The 18,744-nt window shown below is 37.5% G+C and overlaps 2 protein-coding genes across 2 annotated transcripts; both read left to right on the top strand.

The window, feature by feature from the left end:
* The first annotated feature begins 1,657 nt into the window (after positions 1-1,657).
* Positions 1,658-10,115, top strand: LOC137868415 (chitinase-3-like protein 2). Its single transcript, XM_068705186.1, has 11 exons — positions 1,658-1,682; positions 2,311-2,515; positions 2,605-2,661; positions 3,302-3,467; positions 3,625-3,749; positions 3,841-3,964; positions 4,057-4,239; positions 4,382-4,498; positions 4,632-4,764; positions 5,883-5,954; positions 9,961-10,115. Exons 1-11 carry the CDS (start codon positions 1,658-1,660, stop codon positions 10,113-10,115), a joined length of 1,362 nt encoding a protein of 453 aa, XP_068561287.1.
* Positions 10,116-14,252: 4,137 nt separating this feature from the next.
* Positions 14,253-18,703, top strand: LOC137868413 (acidic mammalian chitinase-like). The gene is made up of 10 exons (XM_068705185.1): positions 14,253-14,277; positions 14,620-14,824; positions 14,914-14,970; positions 16,741-16,906; positions 17,072-17,196; positions 17,280-17,403; positions 17,496-17,678; positions 17,821-17,937; positions 18,071-18,203; positions 18,669-18,703. The coding sequence occupies exons 1-10, from the start codon at positions 14,253-14,255 to the stop codon at positions 18,701-18,703; spliced, it is 1,170 nt and encodes a 389-aa protein (XP_068561286.1).
* The last annotated feature ends 41 nt before the right edge of the window (positions 18,704-18,744 follow it).

Here is an 18,744-nt window from a genome sequence, read left to right as displayed (position 1 = left end):
ATTAAAAAAAATGTTTTCCTTTGATGCATCTCCATTTACTCTGGAATAAGTTTACCCTCAGAGGAATCACAAATTCTTAATTTTTCTCACCTTTCAAAAGAGACCAGAAATATGCATCATTATGATCCTTATGGTCTAGGAGCAATTCCTGATTATTTTTGTCTGCTAAACTGCTAAAGTTTTGCTTATTTCCCCCAAACAAAGAATTACATATTCCCTTTTGTCAATACCAAAACAATCATGTCACAACCGAAATTCCACCATGTTTTGATAGTGACAATGTTAGATCATTTTGAGCCTTCCTTAAAGATGCTAGTTGGCACACGTTTAGCAGTTCTGAACAGTTGTACAAACAACAACATTTACTGCAATTAGACCTAAAAAATCTGCCTAATTGCAGAAAACAGGCGTTTGGTAGTAACGTTCCTTAAAGTTGCACTCAGACTTTTGAACACATTTATTTCAAAATGTTGGGACCTATCTACTCACCATGCCACCATGAGAGAGAGGGACGTAGACATTCTTCCTGATCTAATGTGGGGATGTTGCTAAAATCATCTCAGCCCATGAACTAAAACACAGTTTCTGTAAATACAAGATAAATGTAAAATAAATGTTTTTGTTTTTTTTATTTCACTGTCATTAAAATCCAAAAGATATTTTCAAAAAAACAACAATGGAATAATATGCAGAAATTATAAATGTTAATTTTTATAAAGCTTGCTGCTATCTCAAATATTATTTTGGGTTTCAATAGATATTATAATAGTGAACATCTAAGATTTGCATACTTAAATCAATGCTTTTCAAATTAGTTTTTTGGTTGTGGGACAGCAGTTTGATGGCCCAAATACGTTGTTGTAGTTCTTTTTTTTTTTAAATGACGTATTATTTAGTTTTCCCCTGAAAAGTTCAATGCAGCTAACGTACATAAAGTTAAACCGTTGTTTGCACCGTCTTTTGGTTGTTGTGCCCTGAATCAATCTCTGGTGCACATTTATAATTATGGTCTCTCAGTCCCTCTATTAAACAGGAATAACCTCCTTAACAGACGTCAGACTTGAACATGGTGGAAAGGGCCTGGCATGAGGTGACTGTTCCGCTGTCCCACATTCCATCACTGTACAATTAGCACATCGGAACATTGCCGTAATTATCCCCACCCTAGTTAATTGCCAAACCCTTTCAGCTCTCTACCTTAAAAGAGAGTAGCCTGTCATCTGCCAGTCATCCATCACAGTAGAGAGACAGTATATGCTTCGTTCAGTCATATTTGTAAGTATCTCTTTTATTCTGATTTTAACAAACCACATTTTCATTAATTTCTTTGCTGTTGACATGTATATTTCTATACTTGCTCAATCTCTCAAACTAGCTAAACTAATCACATTTTAGGGAGGTTTTAACCAGCAGACACGGTGCAGACTTTTTCTTTTTTTTATTTAGTTGGATTTAATGTTATCCCTAATGTCCTATACACTTAATACCGATACTTTTGACATTCAAAAGCTGTATGTTGCCGTTGTGTTGTATTTGGTTGGAATCGGCAGGTGGGCGTTGGGGCAGACATAGCAGTTTTATATGAAGACACACACACTGGGACTCTGCATATTAAACATTTTGGTCTATTTCTTCAGCTCATCTACATAGTGACAACATGTGCAAGCTCACTCTAATTACAGGTAAGCTACGCTTGTCAAGTTGTTGTTTCCATAAAAGGGTTACTACCTTCAAATAACAAAAGCACAGTTTCTCACTTACCTCCATTGGTATCTAGCTATGCAGACACTTTTTGTTTACTTTATGTTTCTGTCCCTCAGACTACAGTGAGAATTAATGGAATTTGGTTTGTGGTTCCACTGAAAAATTGCATTTCGAAAATTCACTGGCAACTCTTTCCAGAAACAGTGTAGCTATTACTCTGAATAATCCACTCAACACATAGTGTTGATTACCCATAATACACATTGCTGTTGAATTATTAAAATGTAAAATTAAATTCCCTTCACCTTCAATGTATTGGGGTGGATGAAGAAATCTAATTGAGTAATATCTCATTAACCCGGACAAATAAAACCAAACCTAACTAATGCTAGAGACTAGTAGAAGTTTGTGAGAAAACCTGTGGATTTTATTTTGTCATTTGGGTGAACTGACCTGTTAAGTTTGATTTTAACCCACTTTGAAGGTCTCTGTTTGATCATCTCCAGCCTTGGTAAGTATATAACATGCATTAATCATAATCAACAGTCTTATTAGTAGATGAACAATGACTAATTGAATCCATCATTATTTTCTTCCATGTCTCAGCCTCCTCCTCCAGGCTGGTGTGTTACTATAACAGCGAGGCTGGAAATAGAGAGGGCGATGGGAAGTTCACGATCTCAGATATCAATCCAAACAAGTGTACACATCTGATATACGCCTTTTCTGACGTTAACAACCAAAGAGAGCTGGTGCCCAGCAATGCAGCTGACGTACAACGCTATCAGGCATTCAATGACCTCAAAGACAGGTCAGCGCTTTAGTCTATACAGTTTGTGGAAATGATGTTGATTTTGTGTTTTGTCAAACAATCATTATGAAACCTTTATGTTCCCACAGCAATCCACAGCTCAAAACCCTGTTGGCGGTTGGAGGTTTGACCTTTGACACACAGAAGTAAGTTACTCACAGGAACATGTCGGCCCTTTTTGTGTCCATGCAAAGACAAGTATAAGCAGCACTTCAACATGCTGGTATTTTGCTGAACAAAAAAAGTGCTATGCCCAATGATGCTGTAATTTTGTGCTTTGCACAGCATGCATAGTGCATTGTTTCATACAAATGAAGTAGCACAGGAGAGATGCTGATGTTTGATTACCTACATAAGTTAATTTCATGATTCAATCAACACATGCGAAATAGCCTATGGGATGAAAACATTCAGAATCTACATAATAATATCAGAATATCAGAATTATTTCAACACAAACAGATACATAAATCAATTGGGTGAACTGTCCCTCTGAGGCAAAAAGGAAAACAATTTTTATATGCGTTTTTATTTTACCCCTTCTCTTTTATTAATACTTACCATACTAATAATAATGAGGTTAGTAACTGCACATTATAGTTATGTAGATCATAGTGCGGTTTATTTTCATCACTTTTCCTAAAAAATTAAAAAAGCATGTTGACCAGATCGTAATTTGTCTTACCACATATTACTTTGTGCTCTTTGTGTTATTAAAACAGAACATTTAAATGCAGTATGTGGTGTGTTTTCTTGAGAGCACTGTTTGGTTTAAATGTTTACCAGATTCAGTACAATGGTGGCATCAGGACAAAGCAGAGGAAGGTTCATAGAGTCTGCGATCAATCTACTGAGAGCAAATGGGTTTGATGGGCTAAACCTGGACTGGAGGTACCCTGGAGGACCTGGAAGCCAACCAATGGACAAGCCGAGATTCACGCTGCTGTGCAAGGTCAGATCCTGAATTTATATATATATATATATATATATATATATATATATATATATCTGGATATATATATATATCCAGAAATATACCATACTGAATAAACCTTTATGAAAACATAACATGTTGAACAGAAACTGAACCATGTTTCTGTGTTGTACAGGAGCTCAATGAGGCCTTTGTGGCTGAAGGAACAGCAACTGTCCGTGACAGATTAATCATCACTGCTAGTGTCTCTGCTGAGAAAGACATCATCGATGACAGCTATGAAGTCTCAGAGATTGCCAAGTAAAACTAATTTAAAGTAATACTTGACATTATACCAATGATTAGCTGTTGTCATGTTTTGGTTAACGTGATCTCCTCTGCATTTTAACAGGTATCTGGATTTCATTAATGTGTTGACATTTGACTTTCACGGCCCCTGGAAAAGTGTCACAGGACATCACAGCCCCTTATACAACGGATCCCAAGACACTGGAGACGAAATCTACTTGAACACTGTAAGTACAGGATTCATATTTCAACTGTTTAAACACCTTCCTACTTAGAGATGTCCTTTCATCTTAATTGTTTAGTTTTCTCCACATTGTAGGACTTTGCCATGCGGTACTGGCGGGACCAGGGAGCACCTGCACAAAAGCTAAACTTGGGGTTAGCGGCATATGGGCGTGCTTTTAGCCTCGCCACTGCATCCAGTGAAGTTGGTGCACCAGCCCATGGTCCTGGTGAAGAAGGCTGCTACACCGGTGAAGAAGGATTCTGGGCCTATTATGAGGTAAAACAGCAAGCTGTGAATATTATGAATTACTATAAATAGCTTTATTATAACCTAACCGATTTTATTCTATTTGGTGTGACAAATGTCTGTTTGAATGAATACATTGGATCTAATTATGATTTTTGACCATTCTTTTCAGATTTGCCTTTATATTGAAGGAGTTCCTACCCAGCTGATTGCTGATCAGGGAGTTCCATTTGCTGTCACAGAAAATCAGTGGGTTGGATTTGACAACCAAGCCAGTCTTGATACTAAGGTAGTCATCTGTTCAGTTCACGCTGTTGTTCAATAATTCCTTCGCAAATGACTGGTTGTACACAATCTGGTGAAGTAAATATGTTGTTAACGTGACATCAGCTGTTGAAATGTGTTGTTCCTCATCCTCTCAGGTCAATTACCTAAAAACTAACAACTTTGGAGGAGCCTTTGTCTGGTCTCTGGACCTGGATGACACTACTGGAAAGTTCTGTAAAATGGGCAAATGCCCTTTCATCAGCCACCTGCATGATATCCTGGTTCCAGGTAACCCAAATGCAAAACATTTACATCGTATCCTGTCATGGCAGGGATTTGACATTAAGCTTTTTTAGCCACTTGCCCCAAGGTATTTTACTTGCCAGATAGCCAAATTTACTTGTCGGAAATAAAAAATATAGACGGATTAAAAAATAAATGTCAAAACAATTCTTAATGATGTCCTTTAACTTTGTTAATCATGTATTATAAGCTGCTTTGAGCTATAGTGTTATGAAGTTAAAGAGTCAAAATTCCATCTCTAATATGTATTTTATATTGCTGTGGAAACATCTGTATTAATTCAAGTTTCTGGCTAATAACTACAGTTTACAAGATTACATTTGAACATATGATAATTAATTAATAATTTACCCTCGCTCATACTCATTTTTACTGTTTCAAGCTTGAAGGCACAAAAATATAACTAAATGAAACCTTCATAAATTCGCTGTTCACTCCTTTATAAATAGAACTGCGCTACGGAGAGATCCCGAGCTGTCAGCAGAAAAGCTGTTTACCGTGTTTAATCTGAGCACCAACATGGGAATGAATTACAATAGAATAGGCCTATGTGTCTGACTAAGTTAGTAGTTCATAATGTTGCTATGCTGTTAGCTCCGTTATTTAGCCATGCAGGACTGTGCCGCCAACCAGCTGCTCAAAGCTGGCAAGAGGAGAGCTCCGTTAACGTTAAATAATGGATTTGTTGTTCACAATGAAGCATTTTCAGAGATTGGAGAATAGAAAGCATTAATGGCGATCTCCCTATCACAGATTTTTACTGTATATCGGCTCCTCATCAAAATCATATTTATTTTTCACATGCCCGATAGGACAACTGCATGACGCATTCCAATGGCCTGAACACAGAGTTTACTTGCCCAGTGCAAGCGGGCAACTCTTAATGTTGAGCCTAGCCTGGAGTGGCAGTTTTTAGTGCATTTGATTGAATGCCATCAGCATTCAGTAATTACGTTACATATACTATTTTATAATGAAGAAAGCAAATGTGTGCTCTTTCTATTAAGAGATATTCGCAGCCATGCTCATGTATATGCAAATATTATGTGATTAACAGAGTTTAAAAAACATTAACACAGTATCTGACTCTCATTCTTTTTTAGGTTTTCCTAGCCTCAGCACTACAACTCCCCCTACCACAACTCCAATCATGACCAAGACCCCAACAACTCCCAGTACCATAATACCAACAACTACAACCCAGTCTGGAGGATCTGGAAACCCTTGTGATGGATTGATCCAAGGGCACTTTGCCTTTCCCGGTGACCCAACTAAATTTTACCAATGTTCTCCAATAGGAGCTTTCATCAGAACATGTCCAGCTCCTACGATCTTCAGTGAAGCGGCCAGCGTCTGTGTTCATCCGTAAGTGGTAATATTTTTCCACGTTAAAAAATGGGGAGGGGGGGATTGTCAAAATCTGTTACATTTACAATTTCTGATTCTTCATCATCACATGTGGAGCTGGTACGGTCTTTAATCAAGAGGCCAGCGTCTGTGTTCATCCGTAAGTGGTAATATTTTTCCACATTCAAAATCTGTTACATTTACAATTTCTGATTCTTCACCTTTGAGATTTGTCCTCCATAATGACACAGATGTTGCATATATTTACATAGTGTACATGTGGATAAATACAAATACATATTACTAAATGTATAAGTTAATAATGTTGAATTAAAAAAAATGCTGTAAGTTTCATAGACAGTTTTTGGTACTAATGTTCTGTCAATCATTTTGTAACGAACAATGTGTTGAATTGCTCACATTTTTCAGTGGGCAGCATCTCTGATTAGGTTTGAGATGTTGGATTGATAAGTTGATCGATAGTAGAAAAGAGCACTTTCCAATCATTGCTATTCTTGTTAATAAATTCAGAGAAAAAAGACTGTCTGGCCTTTTTAATTTCTTTGCTGTTGTAATTTAGTCTATCCTTGTAGATAACATGTTGAACTTTAATTTCTTTGCTGTTGTAATTTAGTCTATCCTTGTAGATAACGTGTTGAACTTGAAATTTCGTCTTTCTCCATTGTCGATCTACCTGCTGACACTTTCTCTTGAACTGCCTGACAACCACTTAATTTCCCCAAAAGGGCCTTTTGTTTTTCTATTTTTAGTTTCAATGGGTGTAATGCTGTCAGTGATATTTCGAGGTATTAGTACTTTACTTGAGTATTTCCATTTTATGTAAATGTATACTTCATTTATTTGAGAATATTAGTTACAAGTTAGGCTACGTTGCAAATTCAGATTTTTAATACAAAATATAAATCAACAAATTAATGATGATGTATTATTGAGTAATATATAGCCTATTGAGCATATAAAGTACCATGAGGTATTACACTGAATGATGCGTTCAATGTAACTCGTCATTTCAAATGTTTCTCCGCCAACGAACGTGGCGGTACCATCAAGTATTATACTGCATGCATTTCTTTATTAATTACATAGTTTCAAATTCCTGGTGGTACAATGGAGTATTATACTAATAACATTTCTTTATTAATTACATAGTTTCAAAATCATAGTGGTACACTGGTATTACACTGAATGCATTTTATCAATAGTAAGATTAATGAGCCGGGTTATAAGTTTGTTTATAATATCCTTCACTAGCATTAAACCCAAAGTACTCTGCTTGGAATTCGAGGGTTCAAGAGACAGGAAACTGCTCAGCAGGCTGTGGATTGCAGAAGCCGGCGAATCCTCAGCTGAGACTTTGTACTCTCTATTCACAACGCTTTTTACTTTATTAAATACGCTTTATTATAACTTTTGATCCAAGATGTCTTTGTTCCTCCGGAAGTTCTTCATAGAACACAACACTAGCATCAGTATGCATGCTCCCAATGGCAATGCTAACATGCATTTAGTTTAGCATGAAAGCATGCTAAACATCATTGCTAACTAGAAAATTCCGCAGGAAATTTTGACAGTGTGGCTGCTACTGCCCGAAGACGTCGCAATATATACACACGCCGATGTTACCGGTAGTGTCGTTCAGGTTCAATTGAGATATCGCTTCTCTTGTTTCTGCATTTTAGATTCATACTCTTGAAAAAGTTAAACCAATATCCTTGGACAGACAGACAGACAGACACACAGACCCAGGCAAACAGAGAGGGAGAGAGAGAGACAGACAGACAGACAGAGACAGACATAGAGAGAGACAGACAGACACAGACAGACAGAGACAGACATAGAGAGAGACAGACAGACAGGAGGTCTAACAATGCCTTTGACTGAATATTTCCAAGTCATGTGTGTGTGTGTGTGGAGAGAGAGAGAGAGAGAGAGAGAGAGAGAGAGAGAGAGAGAGAGAGAGAGAGAGAGAGAGAGAGTGTGCGTGTGTGTAACTGGTTGCCAGGTGATGACGCACCTGGTGTAACAGGGAGACTGATCAAGAAATGTTAAAGTAAAGAGTGATTTTGAACAAAAATCCTGCCTCCTTTTAACAACAAAAAGCAGAAGCCTGAGTGCCAAAATGTGGTATCATGAGAAAGATAAGATTCTGCTGAACGCCTAGATGTGGTTTTTATGTTTGTGGTGTTAAAAATGTGAGCTCCAGCGCAAGTTACAAAACTGGTACCGTCCGCTTTCTTTGAGAAATTAGTGATCTGATTTAACATGGAGTCTAATGGAGCAGTCGGTTGGAGTTCATGTCGCTCTGTGGCTCTTTGACACAAATGCGTAAGTCCGTTGGATTCCATAAACACTTGGCTGCGACCAGCACAACATTTCCAAGCTTTTTGGCCAAAAATGGTGTATAAAGTGTAAAAATTGTGGGAATGGGAGCAATTTGTTTGGAAAAATCACAGAAAATGTTCCTGCTCTGCTCCACTCTGACAGTTATGCCCTCACTCTAGAGCTGAACATTCCATGCAATACACACCCATTATAAAATCTGAAACAGACCCAAAATTTTCCTGAAACTTAATCTGTGACTTCATTAAAACTGTGCTAGCTATCAAAATGTCCATTTGGCTCAATAACGTCCATCATTTTGTCTACGTTTTAAACTTTGAATCATTTTTCTACGCTAAAGTATGGCTGGTCAATATGGGTCCAAAGTTAAGTGTTCTTTTAGCTCTCTTCACGACGAAACCCCATTCAAGTCAATGGGTCAATTTTGCTCTGTTTTTTGGGATTTTCGGGAAAACCGCTGGGCGAATCTCTGAGAAAAGTCATTGCACACCATTCCCGATCAGGCCACACGTTTTGGTGTATTTTTTGCGCAGGTGTTGGCAACGCTGTGTGAGGAGAAGCGCGGATTATTATTGAGCCCAATGGATTATATACAGTGTGCTTTGACACAGGCAGTTTTACTGCCTTGTGCTACAAAGCCACACAGAATTAGCGAATGACCAGGATCCAAACGAGAAGCAGCCTGAGCCTACGACCACATATTCCTCCATCTCTCTGGTGTCCATTTTGGCAGATCATGCTAATGATGGGTTGAAGTTGCGTGACGACCTTCAACAATGTGGTAGGCTGCCTAACTCGCCAATCCTTGATAATCTTGAAACCCACCTCTCCTATTTTCCTGATTCCCAAAATCAGGAATGTACGGAGGCTAATTCAGTCTAACCCTACTCTTTGCGGAGATGTGCCCTCACGTACCACTGTGTTGGAGCACGATATTGACGTTGGTAATGCTTCCCCAATTAATGCTTCCCGGTGTCCTATACCAAAAAGGGAGCTGATGAAGAAAGAGGTGAAGTACTTAATTGAAAATGGTTTAGCCACACCCAGTAGGAGCTCATGGAGTTCTTCTTGCCCCTAACCCCTAAGTAGTGACCCCTAAGTCTGATGGTTCTTCTCGTTTTGCACAGACTTTCGTGAGGTGCAAAACTTTCTTTCCTTTGCCTCGGATGGAGGACTGTGTGGATAGTATAGGTGCAGCTACCTACATCACCAAGCTAGACTTGTTGAAAGGATACTGGCAGGTTCCTCTTACGTCCAAAGCTTCTTACATCTCTGCTTTTGTCACACCTGATCATTTTCTCCAGTACACTGTGATGCTTTTTGGGATGCGCAATGCCCTAGCCACTTTTCAAAAGCTCATGAATCTCGTGCTGGGTGACATTCCTAACTGTAATGTGTACTTAGATGTGGTAGTGTACTCCTCCTACTGGTCTGATCACATAAATACTTTAACAGCTGCGTTTGCCTGTTTAGCTCAAGCATCTCTGACTTTGAACCTGGAGAAATGTGATTTCGGAAAGGCTGTCGTGACCTATTTGGGGAAGCAGGTTGGCCTTGGGCAAGTGCGTCCTGTGACTGCAAAGGTGGATGCTATTCTGTCCTACCCTGTACCCATGTCCCACACCTGAGAGTCCTCAGTCCATCAGCGGAGCTGAATATCAACCCCCAGATCCAGTGATGGACTGAGGACTCTCAGGTGTGGGTTATTCAGCGATGTAAAGGGGCATGGCAGACCTGAAACCCAGACACAGCTCTCTTCTAAAAAGAGGCAGAGTTAAGTCAGTGGGCGTAACACAGCCAATGACCACTGTAAATACACGGTTCACTACCGTTTGTCACTAGAGAATAGTAATAACAAGGTGGTAGGTAACCCAATTAAGTGTGTGTGCTATTTGCTTTTGTATAATTGTATAACTTTGGCATTGAAGTGTGGGTGTGTTCTTGTTGGTGAATTTGTGACTCATGTGTAATTAGACATTAATTGATGACAATGGTCCTGTTTTCATTACTGATTCTAGCTTTGTTCTGTGAATGTATTGTTACTACTTTGACAATTACTAACAATTAACTTGACATACGTATGTCATGTCACGTCATATGAAAATTATTTTTTATTACAGGAAGTATATTACCAAATGCCCAGGAACTACAGGTCAAAAGCAACCTTTTGACTGATCATCTCAGAGAAACAACCATTTTAAGGAATTGATCCAATTCAGTCAGAGATGGAAACATCTTGAAATAAATGTGTAATTTCCCCCAAACTTTGTATGTTTGTAAATTGTATAATATCCAAGGAATGAATGTTTCTCTTATAACTTGCAGACTTGTATTTTTCCTTTATTTGGATGTGTGTTGTAAAAAAAGAAGGGTCTTTCTGACATGGACCTTTCCCCAACAGACCAGGTAGTGGGTCCACCCCTGTAGTTACATTAAGTCAAATTTTGCGTATTTTTTTATATTTTATCAAAGCCGATGACAAAGGCTTTTATTTTAGTATTTTATCAAAGCCTATGTTGCTTTAGCTAAAATTGACAGATTTAGTTACTTACATGACATGACAGACAGGCCACCATATTGGCTTGGCCTGAAATTCTCCTCAAAGCAGCCTCCAGTTGCATCAATATTCATAGATCTTGGTTATAATGGTGATATTGCCTTTGAAATTAAGATTCTATACTAGGAAAGGATACAAAATATTTTTTTTTCCTTTGGTGCATCTCCATTTATTCTGGAATAAGTTTACCCTCAGAGGAATCACAAATTCTTAAGTTTTCTTTTTTCTCACCCTCAAAAGAGACCAAAAATATGCATAATAATCCTTATGGTCTAGGAACAATTCCTGATTGTTTTTGTCCATTTTAAATATACTTTTTTTTGAGAGAGATAAGGCAAGGAGTAAAAAGGTTAAAGGAGAGTGACGTGTTAACTAACATGGAGTTTACAATAAAATGTCTTTAAATTTGCATAACTGCTAAAGTTTTGCTTATTTTCCCCAAACAAAGGATTAAATGTTCCCTTTTGTCATGACCAAAACAATCATGTCACAACCGAAACCACGTTTAATATGCAGAAATTATAAATGTTAATTTTATATATAAAGCTTGCTGCTATCTCAAATATTATTTAGCGTTTCAATAGATATTATAATAGTAAACATCTAAGATTTGCATACTTAAATCAAAGCTTTTTAAATTAGTTTTTTGGTTGTGGGTCAGCAGTTTGATGGCCCAAATACGTTGTTATAGTTCTTTTGTTTTCCCCTGAAAAGTTCAATACAGCTAACATAAATAAAGCTTTGATTACAATTAATTAGATATTATGATGAAAAAGAAGTTAAACCATTGTTTTCCATTGTCTTTTGGTTGTTGTGCCCTGAATCAATCTCTGGTGCACATTTATAATTATGGTCTCTCAGTCCCCCTATTAGACAGAAATAACCTCCTTAACAGACGTCAGACTTGAACATAGTGGAAAGGGCCTGGCATGAGGTGACTGTTCCGCTGTCCCACATTCCATCACTGTACAATTAGCACATTGGAACATTGCCGTAATTATCCCCACCCTAGTTAATTGCCAAACCCTTTCAGCTCTCTACCTTATTAAAAGAGAGTAGCCTGTCATCTGCCAGTCATCCATCACAGTAGAGAGACAGTATATGCTTCGTTCAATCATATTTGTAAGTATCTCTTTTATTCTGATTTTAACAAACCACATTTTCATTAATTTCTTTGCTGTTACCATGTATATTTCTATACTCAATCTCTCAAACTAGCTAAACTAATCACATTTTAAGGAGGTTTTAACCAGCAGACACTGTGCAGACTTTCTTTTTTAATTTAGTTGGATTTAATGTTATCACTAATCTCCTATACACTTAATACCGATACTTTTGACATTCAATAGCTGTATGTTGCCGTTGTGTTGTATTTAAAGTTTTGGTTGTGTGTTGTATTACCTGTTAAAGCAAGGTGAACATATCATGGCTCCAGGAAGCGGGTGCTTTGGTTTGACTATGTGATAGAACAGTTGTGTTTTCCATTCACACTCCTTTCAAACCAGCATTGCTAAAGCAGGTATTAAAATATGCTGAGCAATAACTATCCTTCTATCCAACATTTTTCACAAGACATATCATCTGCCCAAACTTGTGGTATTAGGAAGGATCACAACTAGAGTGCTTACCTGGGTTAATACTCTTTGAGAAAATCTCTTAAATGTTTTGGTTGGGTGCTGACAACATCAATGGCTGTTGGCTATACATTAAATGCAAAAACGCAGCTGTGTGCGGCATCCAAATAACCGTTCCAATACTTTTAGGTAAACCCACAAACTGTCCGCAGCTAGGCGTGTGGTGGCACTTAAGGACACACCACCAAATATAAAACTGACCTATCTATCTAAAGACGATGCTAATCGTCAGCTGTCACAAGGGACGACGAGAAACTTAATGTTGAGGTAACAATATCCAGGTACAACGTGCAACAGTCTCAAAACTTTAAAGTTAATATTAAAATAATAAAGACCATTGTTTGCCACCGTCCTTTGGTTGTTCTTGAACTAAATACTTAAACTTTCAAAATGATGAGCTTTTGAGTGTCCTCTGGTGCACATTTATAATGGTGAACTAGATCATTGCAGTAATTATCCCCACCCTACTTAACTGCCACACCCTGTCAGCTGACGACCTTAAAAAATGCAGCAAGACATGCTTCAGTTTCCAGTCACAGTAGAGAGACAATATATGTTTTGTTCACCATTATATTTATAGTGTCTCTTTAGCTCCGATTTTAACAAAAAACATTTAAACTTATTTATAGTTCGATGAAACTAAATGCTATGTTGTGTGGTTCTGTTGAAGTGTCATTTCTGATTTATGCTACAGGTGTCAAAATGTACACAATATGGCAGTGACGAGTGTCTTTAAACTGCTAAAATACTCTGGACCATTTTGTAGCCACTGACTGATACTTACTGATACTGTGTAACTAATGCTTTGCTACTGTTTGTTGCGGGTTAGAAAACAGTAACTGTGCCTGAAAAATGTGAATTTCACGATCATGATTACTAGACACCTGTTTTTAAACTCTGATGTGTGTCCCTGATTTACCCTGATGTTTGTTTTGTAAATTAAAGTCAGATTATAAATGAAAGTAACTGATTTCTGAGGTGAATTCCAAGCTCGCCCTGTGACACAATTGTACATGGTTTGCAACAACCTCCCTCATGTTGGATAAACATCTCAAAACAACATTATTGTTATCATGATTATCACATAATCATGACAGACATTAATGAGACTGATTAACAGTTTGAATGCAATTATAATGAAGAAAGAACTTGAGTTTAATAAAACAAATGGTTTAGGTACTGATCTAGAATTCATTTATTAAGACTTGATATGCAACAGGCAACAGTTTAAAGGTGCTAAAATCCAAATTCAGAGCATGTTTCTCAACATGGTGGCTGAGCCGGCAGCTAGAAGCTAACAGTGCTAACAGCATAAATGCTGAGAAAGGCAACAGTGCTGACAGAGCCAAAAGGTAAACCTGGGGGGGCAATCGGTGGGTGGGTGTCATTCTTCTGCATCAACACCGTGGTCGGGATGGCGTTATAAGCAATATCCGCCATATGAGTTCAACGCAGAGCAACACTAATCAGCCGATGGGGCAGACATAGCAGTTTTATATGGGGACACACATACTAGGACTCTGCATATTAAACATTTTTTGTCTATTTCTTCTGCTTATCTACATAGTGACAACATGTGCAAGCTCACTCTAATTACAGGTAAGATACGCTTGTCAAGTTATTGTTTCCATAAAGGGTTACTACTTTCAAATAACAAAAGCACAGTTTCTGATTGAGTAATATCTCATTAACCCGGACAAATAAAACCAAACCTAACAAATGCTAGAGACTAGTAGAAGTTTGTGAGAAAACCTGTGGATTTTATTTTGTCATTTGGGTGAACTGACCTGTTAAGTTTGATTTTTAACCCACTTTGAAGGTCTCTGTTTGATCATCTCCAGCTTTGGTAAGTATATAACATGCATTAATCATACTCAACAGTTGTATTAGTAGATAAACAATGACTAATTGAATCCATCATTATTTTCTTCCATGTCTCAGCCTCCTCCTCCAGGCTGGTGTGTTACTATAACAGCGAGGCTGGAAATAGAGAGGGCAATGGGAACTTCATGATCTCAGATATCGATCCAAACAAGTGTACACATCTGATATATGCCTTTTCTGACGTTAACAACCAAAGAGAGCTGGTGCCCAGCAATGCAGCTGACGTACAACGCTATCAGGCATTCAATGACCTCAAAGACAGGTCAGCGCTTTAGTCTATACAGTTTGTGGAAATGATGTTGATTTTGTGTTTTGTCAAACAATCATTATGAAACCTTTATGTTCCCACAGCAATCCACAGCTCAAAACCCTGTTGGCGGTTGGAGGTTTGACCTTTGACACACAGAAGTAAGTTACTCACAGTAACATGTCGGCCCTTTTTGTGTCCGTGCAAAGAAAAGTATAAGCAACACTTCAACATGCTGGTATTTTGCTGAACAAAAAAAGTGCTATGCCCAATGATGCTGTAATTTTGTGCTTTGCACAGCATGCATAGTGCATTGTTTCATACAAATGAAGTAGCACAAGGAGAGATGCTGATGTTTGATTACCTACATAAGTTCATTTCATGATTCAATCAGCACATGCTAAATGGCCTATGGGATGAAAATATTCAGAATCTACATAATAATGAAAATACACTAAAACATAGTTCAACAAGCACAAATATTTATACCTGATATTTTCATTACATCATGTGAAACCAAAAACAGGCTGCTGGAAAAGAATCACACAGATAGGTGCACATAAAAGTGGTCAGTATTCTTGGTATCTGCAAACACCAGATTAAAATAATGAATTGAAATTATTTTCATTTAGTTGACACGTTTTGAAGTTGTAGGCCGTAGACATCCTGCCTGCCTTCTCTCAAATATAATTGGACTTTATGGCACTCGGCTTTTGGTCCTCAAAGAACCAAAAAAACACAAACAAACTGAAAAAAACACAAACAAATCAATTGCAATGTCTTTTTTTTTTTTTTGCACAATTCCAACAATAAAATTTAAAATAAACAAACATAACAGAGATAAATTAATATCATAGTGCAGGAAGAGGCAGAAAGCCAACTGGGCTTATTTAAAGCCTCCACCTATATAATATAAAAATGTACAAACATAAAACATAAACAAAATTACAAACAACATAAAGACAATATGCATAAGACATTATGTTATAAACAACAAAAGAAAGAAGAGAAAGAAAAAATAATGTAATTGTGACGAGTGTGTGCGTGTGAAAGTAAGCATGGGCTTGTGTTTGTTCAGGGATATTGGTTTATACATCTGCAGTAACTCCTGCGCAATGGTAATGCTACAAGTCCCCATGAGTAAAAACAACTATAAATGTAATATAACAGCTAAAACAAGAAAAACTAACACTAATACATAAAACAAAAAAACTAAAAACAATTTTTTTTTTTTTTACAAAACAGCAATTAGATTATATTTTAGGCACCTTTTGAAACATTTTATAGAGGGATATTTTTTTGTTAGGTGGGAAAAGTCATTCCATAATTATGTAATAATGGTTCCCCTAAATCTTATTGAAAATTTACCTCTGCTAGTAAGTATTTTAGGAGGATGAAGATGTGAAGATTGACGAGTTGAGTAAGAGTGAACCTGTGAATTGACTTTGTAGTAGGTCTTGAAATGATCAGGAATATTCCCTTCCGCAGATAATGACTCTCTTACGTTTCATGTAGGAACTGCTTTCAATTTTTTTCAAATGTATTTTTCATCTAGATTGCTTAAAAGCACTACAGGTATGATACAAAAAAAATGTCATTTAGATTTCGGGGTGAACTGTCCCTCTGAGGCCCAAAGGAAAACATTTTTTACATGCGTTTTTATTTTACCCCTACTCTTTTACTTACTATACTAATTATGAGGATAGTAACTGCACATTATAGTTAAGTAGATCATAGTGTGGTTTATTTTCATCACTTACACAATAACTTACATAATAAATGAAAACGCGTGTTGACCAGATCGTATCTATGGCTGTATATTTGTCTTACCACATATTACTTTGTGCTCTTTGTGTTATTAAAACAGAACATTTAAATGCAGTATGTGGTGTGTTTTCTTGAGAGCACTGTTTGGTTTAAATGTTTACCAGATTCAGTACAATGGTGGCATCAGAACGAAACAGAGAAAGGTTCATAGAGTCTGCGATCACACTACTGAGAGCAAATGGGTTTGATGGGCTAAACCTGGACTGGAGGTACCCTGGAGGACCTGGAAGCCAACCAATGGACAAGCCGAGATTCACACTGCTGTGCAAGGTCAGATCCTGAATTTATCTTCTGTCAGAAATATACATACTGAATAAACCTTTATGAAAAGGTCCGGATACAACGCCGTCTTAGTTAGTGACTCTTGTTAACTATGCATTCAAATGTTGTTTTAAACATTTAAAAGAAACTGAACCATGCTTCTGTGTTGTATAGGAGCTCAATGAGGCCTTTGTGGCTGAAGGAACAGCAACTGTCCGTGACAGATTAATCATCACTGCTAGTGTCTCTGCTGAGAAAGACATCATCGATGACAGCTATGAAGTCTCAGAGATTGCCAAGTAAAACTAATTTAAAGTAATACTTGACATTATACCCATGATTAGCTGTTTTGGTTAACGTGATCTCCTCTGCATTTTAACAGGTATCTGGATTTCATTAATGTGTTGACATTTGACTTTCACGGCCCCATGGAAATTGTCACAGGACATCACAGCCCCTTATACAACGGATCCCAAGACACTGGAGATGAAATCTACTTGAACACTGTAAGTACAGGATTCATATTTCAACTGTTTAAACACCTTCCTACTTAGAGATGTCCTTTCATCTTAATTGTTTAGTTTTCTCCACATTGTAGGACTTTGCCATGCGGTACTGGCGGGACCAGGGAGCACCTGCACAAAAGCTAAACTTGGGGTTAGCGGCATATGGGCGTGCTTTTAGCCTCGCCACTGCATCCGGGGGTGTTGGTGCACCAATCAATGGTTCTGGTGAAGAAGGCTGCTACACCGGTGACGAAGGATTCTGGGCCTATTATGAGGTAAAACAGCAAGCTGTGAATATTATTAATTAACATAAATAGCTTTATTATAAACTAACCAATTTTACTTTATTTGGTGTGACAAATATCTGTTTGAATGAATACATTGGATCTAATTATGATATTTAAACATTCTTTTCAGACTTGCCTTTATATTGAAGGGGTTCCTACCCAGCTGATTGTTGATCAGGGAGTTCCATTTGCTGTCACAGAAAATCAGTGGGTTGGATTTGACAACCAAGCCAGTCTTGATACTAAGGTAGTCATCTGTTCAGTTCACGCTGTTGTTCAATAATTCCTTCGCAAATGACTGGTTGTACACAATCTGGTGAAATAAATATGTTGTCAACGTGACATCAGCTGTTGAAATGTGTTGTTCCTCATCCTCTCAGGTCACTTACCTAAAAACTAACAACTTTGGAGGAGCCTTTGTCTGGTCTCTGGACCTGGATGACACTACTGGACAGTTCTGTAAAATGGGCAAATGCCCTTTCATCAGCCACCTGCATGATATGCTGGTTCCAGGTAACCCAAATGCAAAACATTTACATCGTATCCTGTCATCGCAGAGACTTGACATTAAGCTTTTTCAGCCACTTGTCCCAAGGTATTTTACTTGTTGGTTAGCCAAACTTACTTGTCGGAAATACAAAATATAGGCGGATTAAAAAATAAATGTCAAAACAATTCTTAATGATGTCCTTTAACTTTGTTAATAATGTATTATAAGCTGCTTTGAGCTATAGTGTAATAAAGTTAAAGAGTCAAAATTCCATCTCTAATATGTATTTTATATTGCTGTTGAAACATCTGTATTAATTCAAGTTTCTGGCCAATAACTACAGTTTACAAGATTACATTTGAAGATATGATAATTAATTAATAATTTACCCTCGCTCAATACTCATTTTTACTGTTTCAAGCTTGAAGGCACAATAATATAACTAAATGAAACCTTCATACATTCGCTGTTCACTCCTTTATAAGCAGAACTGCGCTACGGAGAGATCCTGAGCTGTTGGTAGAAAAGCTGTTTACCGTGTTTAATCTGAGCACCAACATGGGA

This window comes from Cebidichthys violaceus, unplaced genomic scaffold (assembly GCF_023349555.1).
Source record: "Cebidichthys violaceus isolate CVI_PGR_0920_01 unplaced genomic scaffold, fCebVio1.0.p SCAF_110, whole genome shotgun sequence".
Taxonomy (NCBI): domain Eukaryota; kingdom Metazoa; phylum Chordata; class Actinopteri; order Perciformes; family Stichaeidae; genus Cebidichthys; species Cebidichthys violaceus.
The sequence above is the reverse complement of the archived record's forward strand: the minus strand, read 5'-3'. Positions and strand labels throughout refer to the sequence as shown.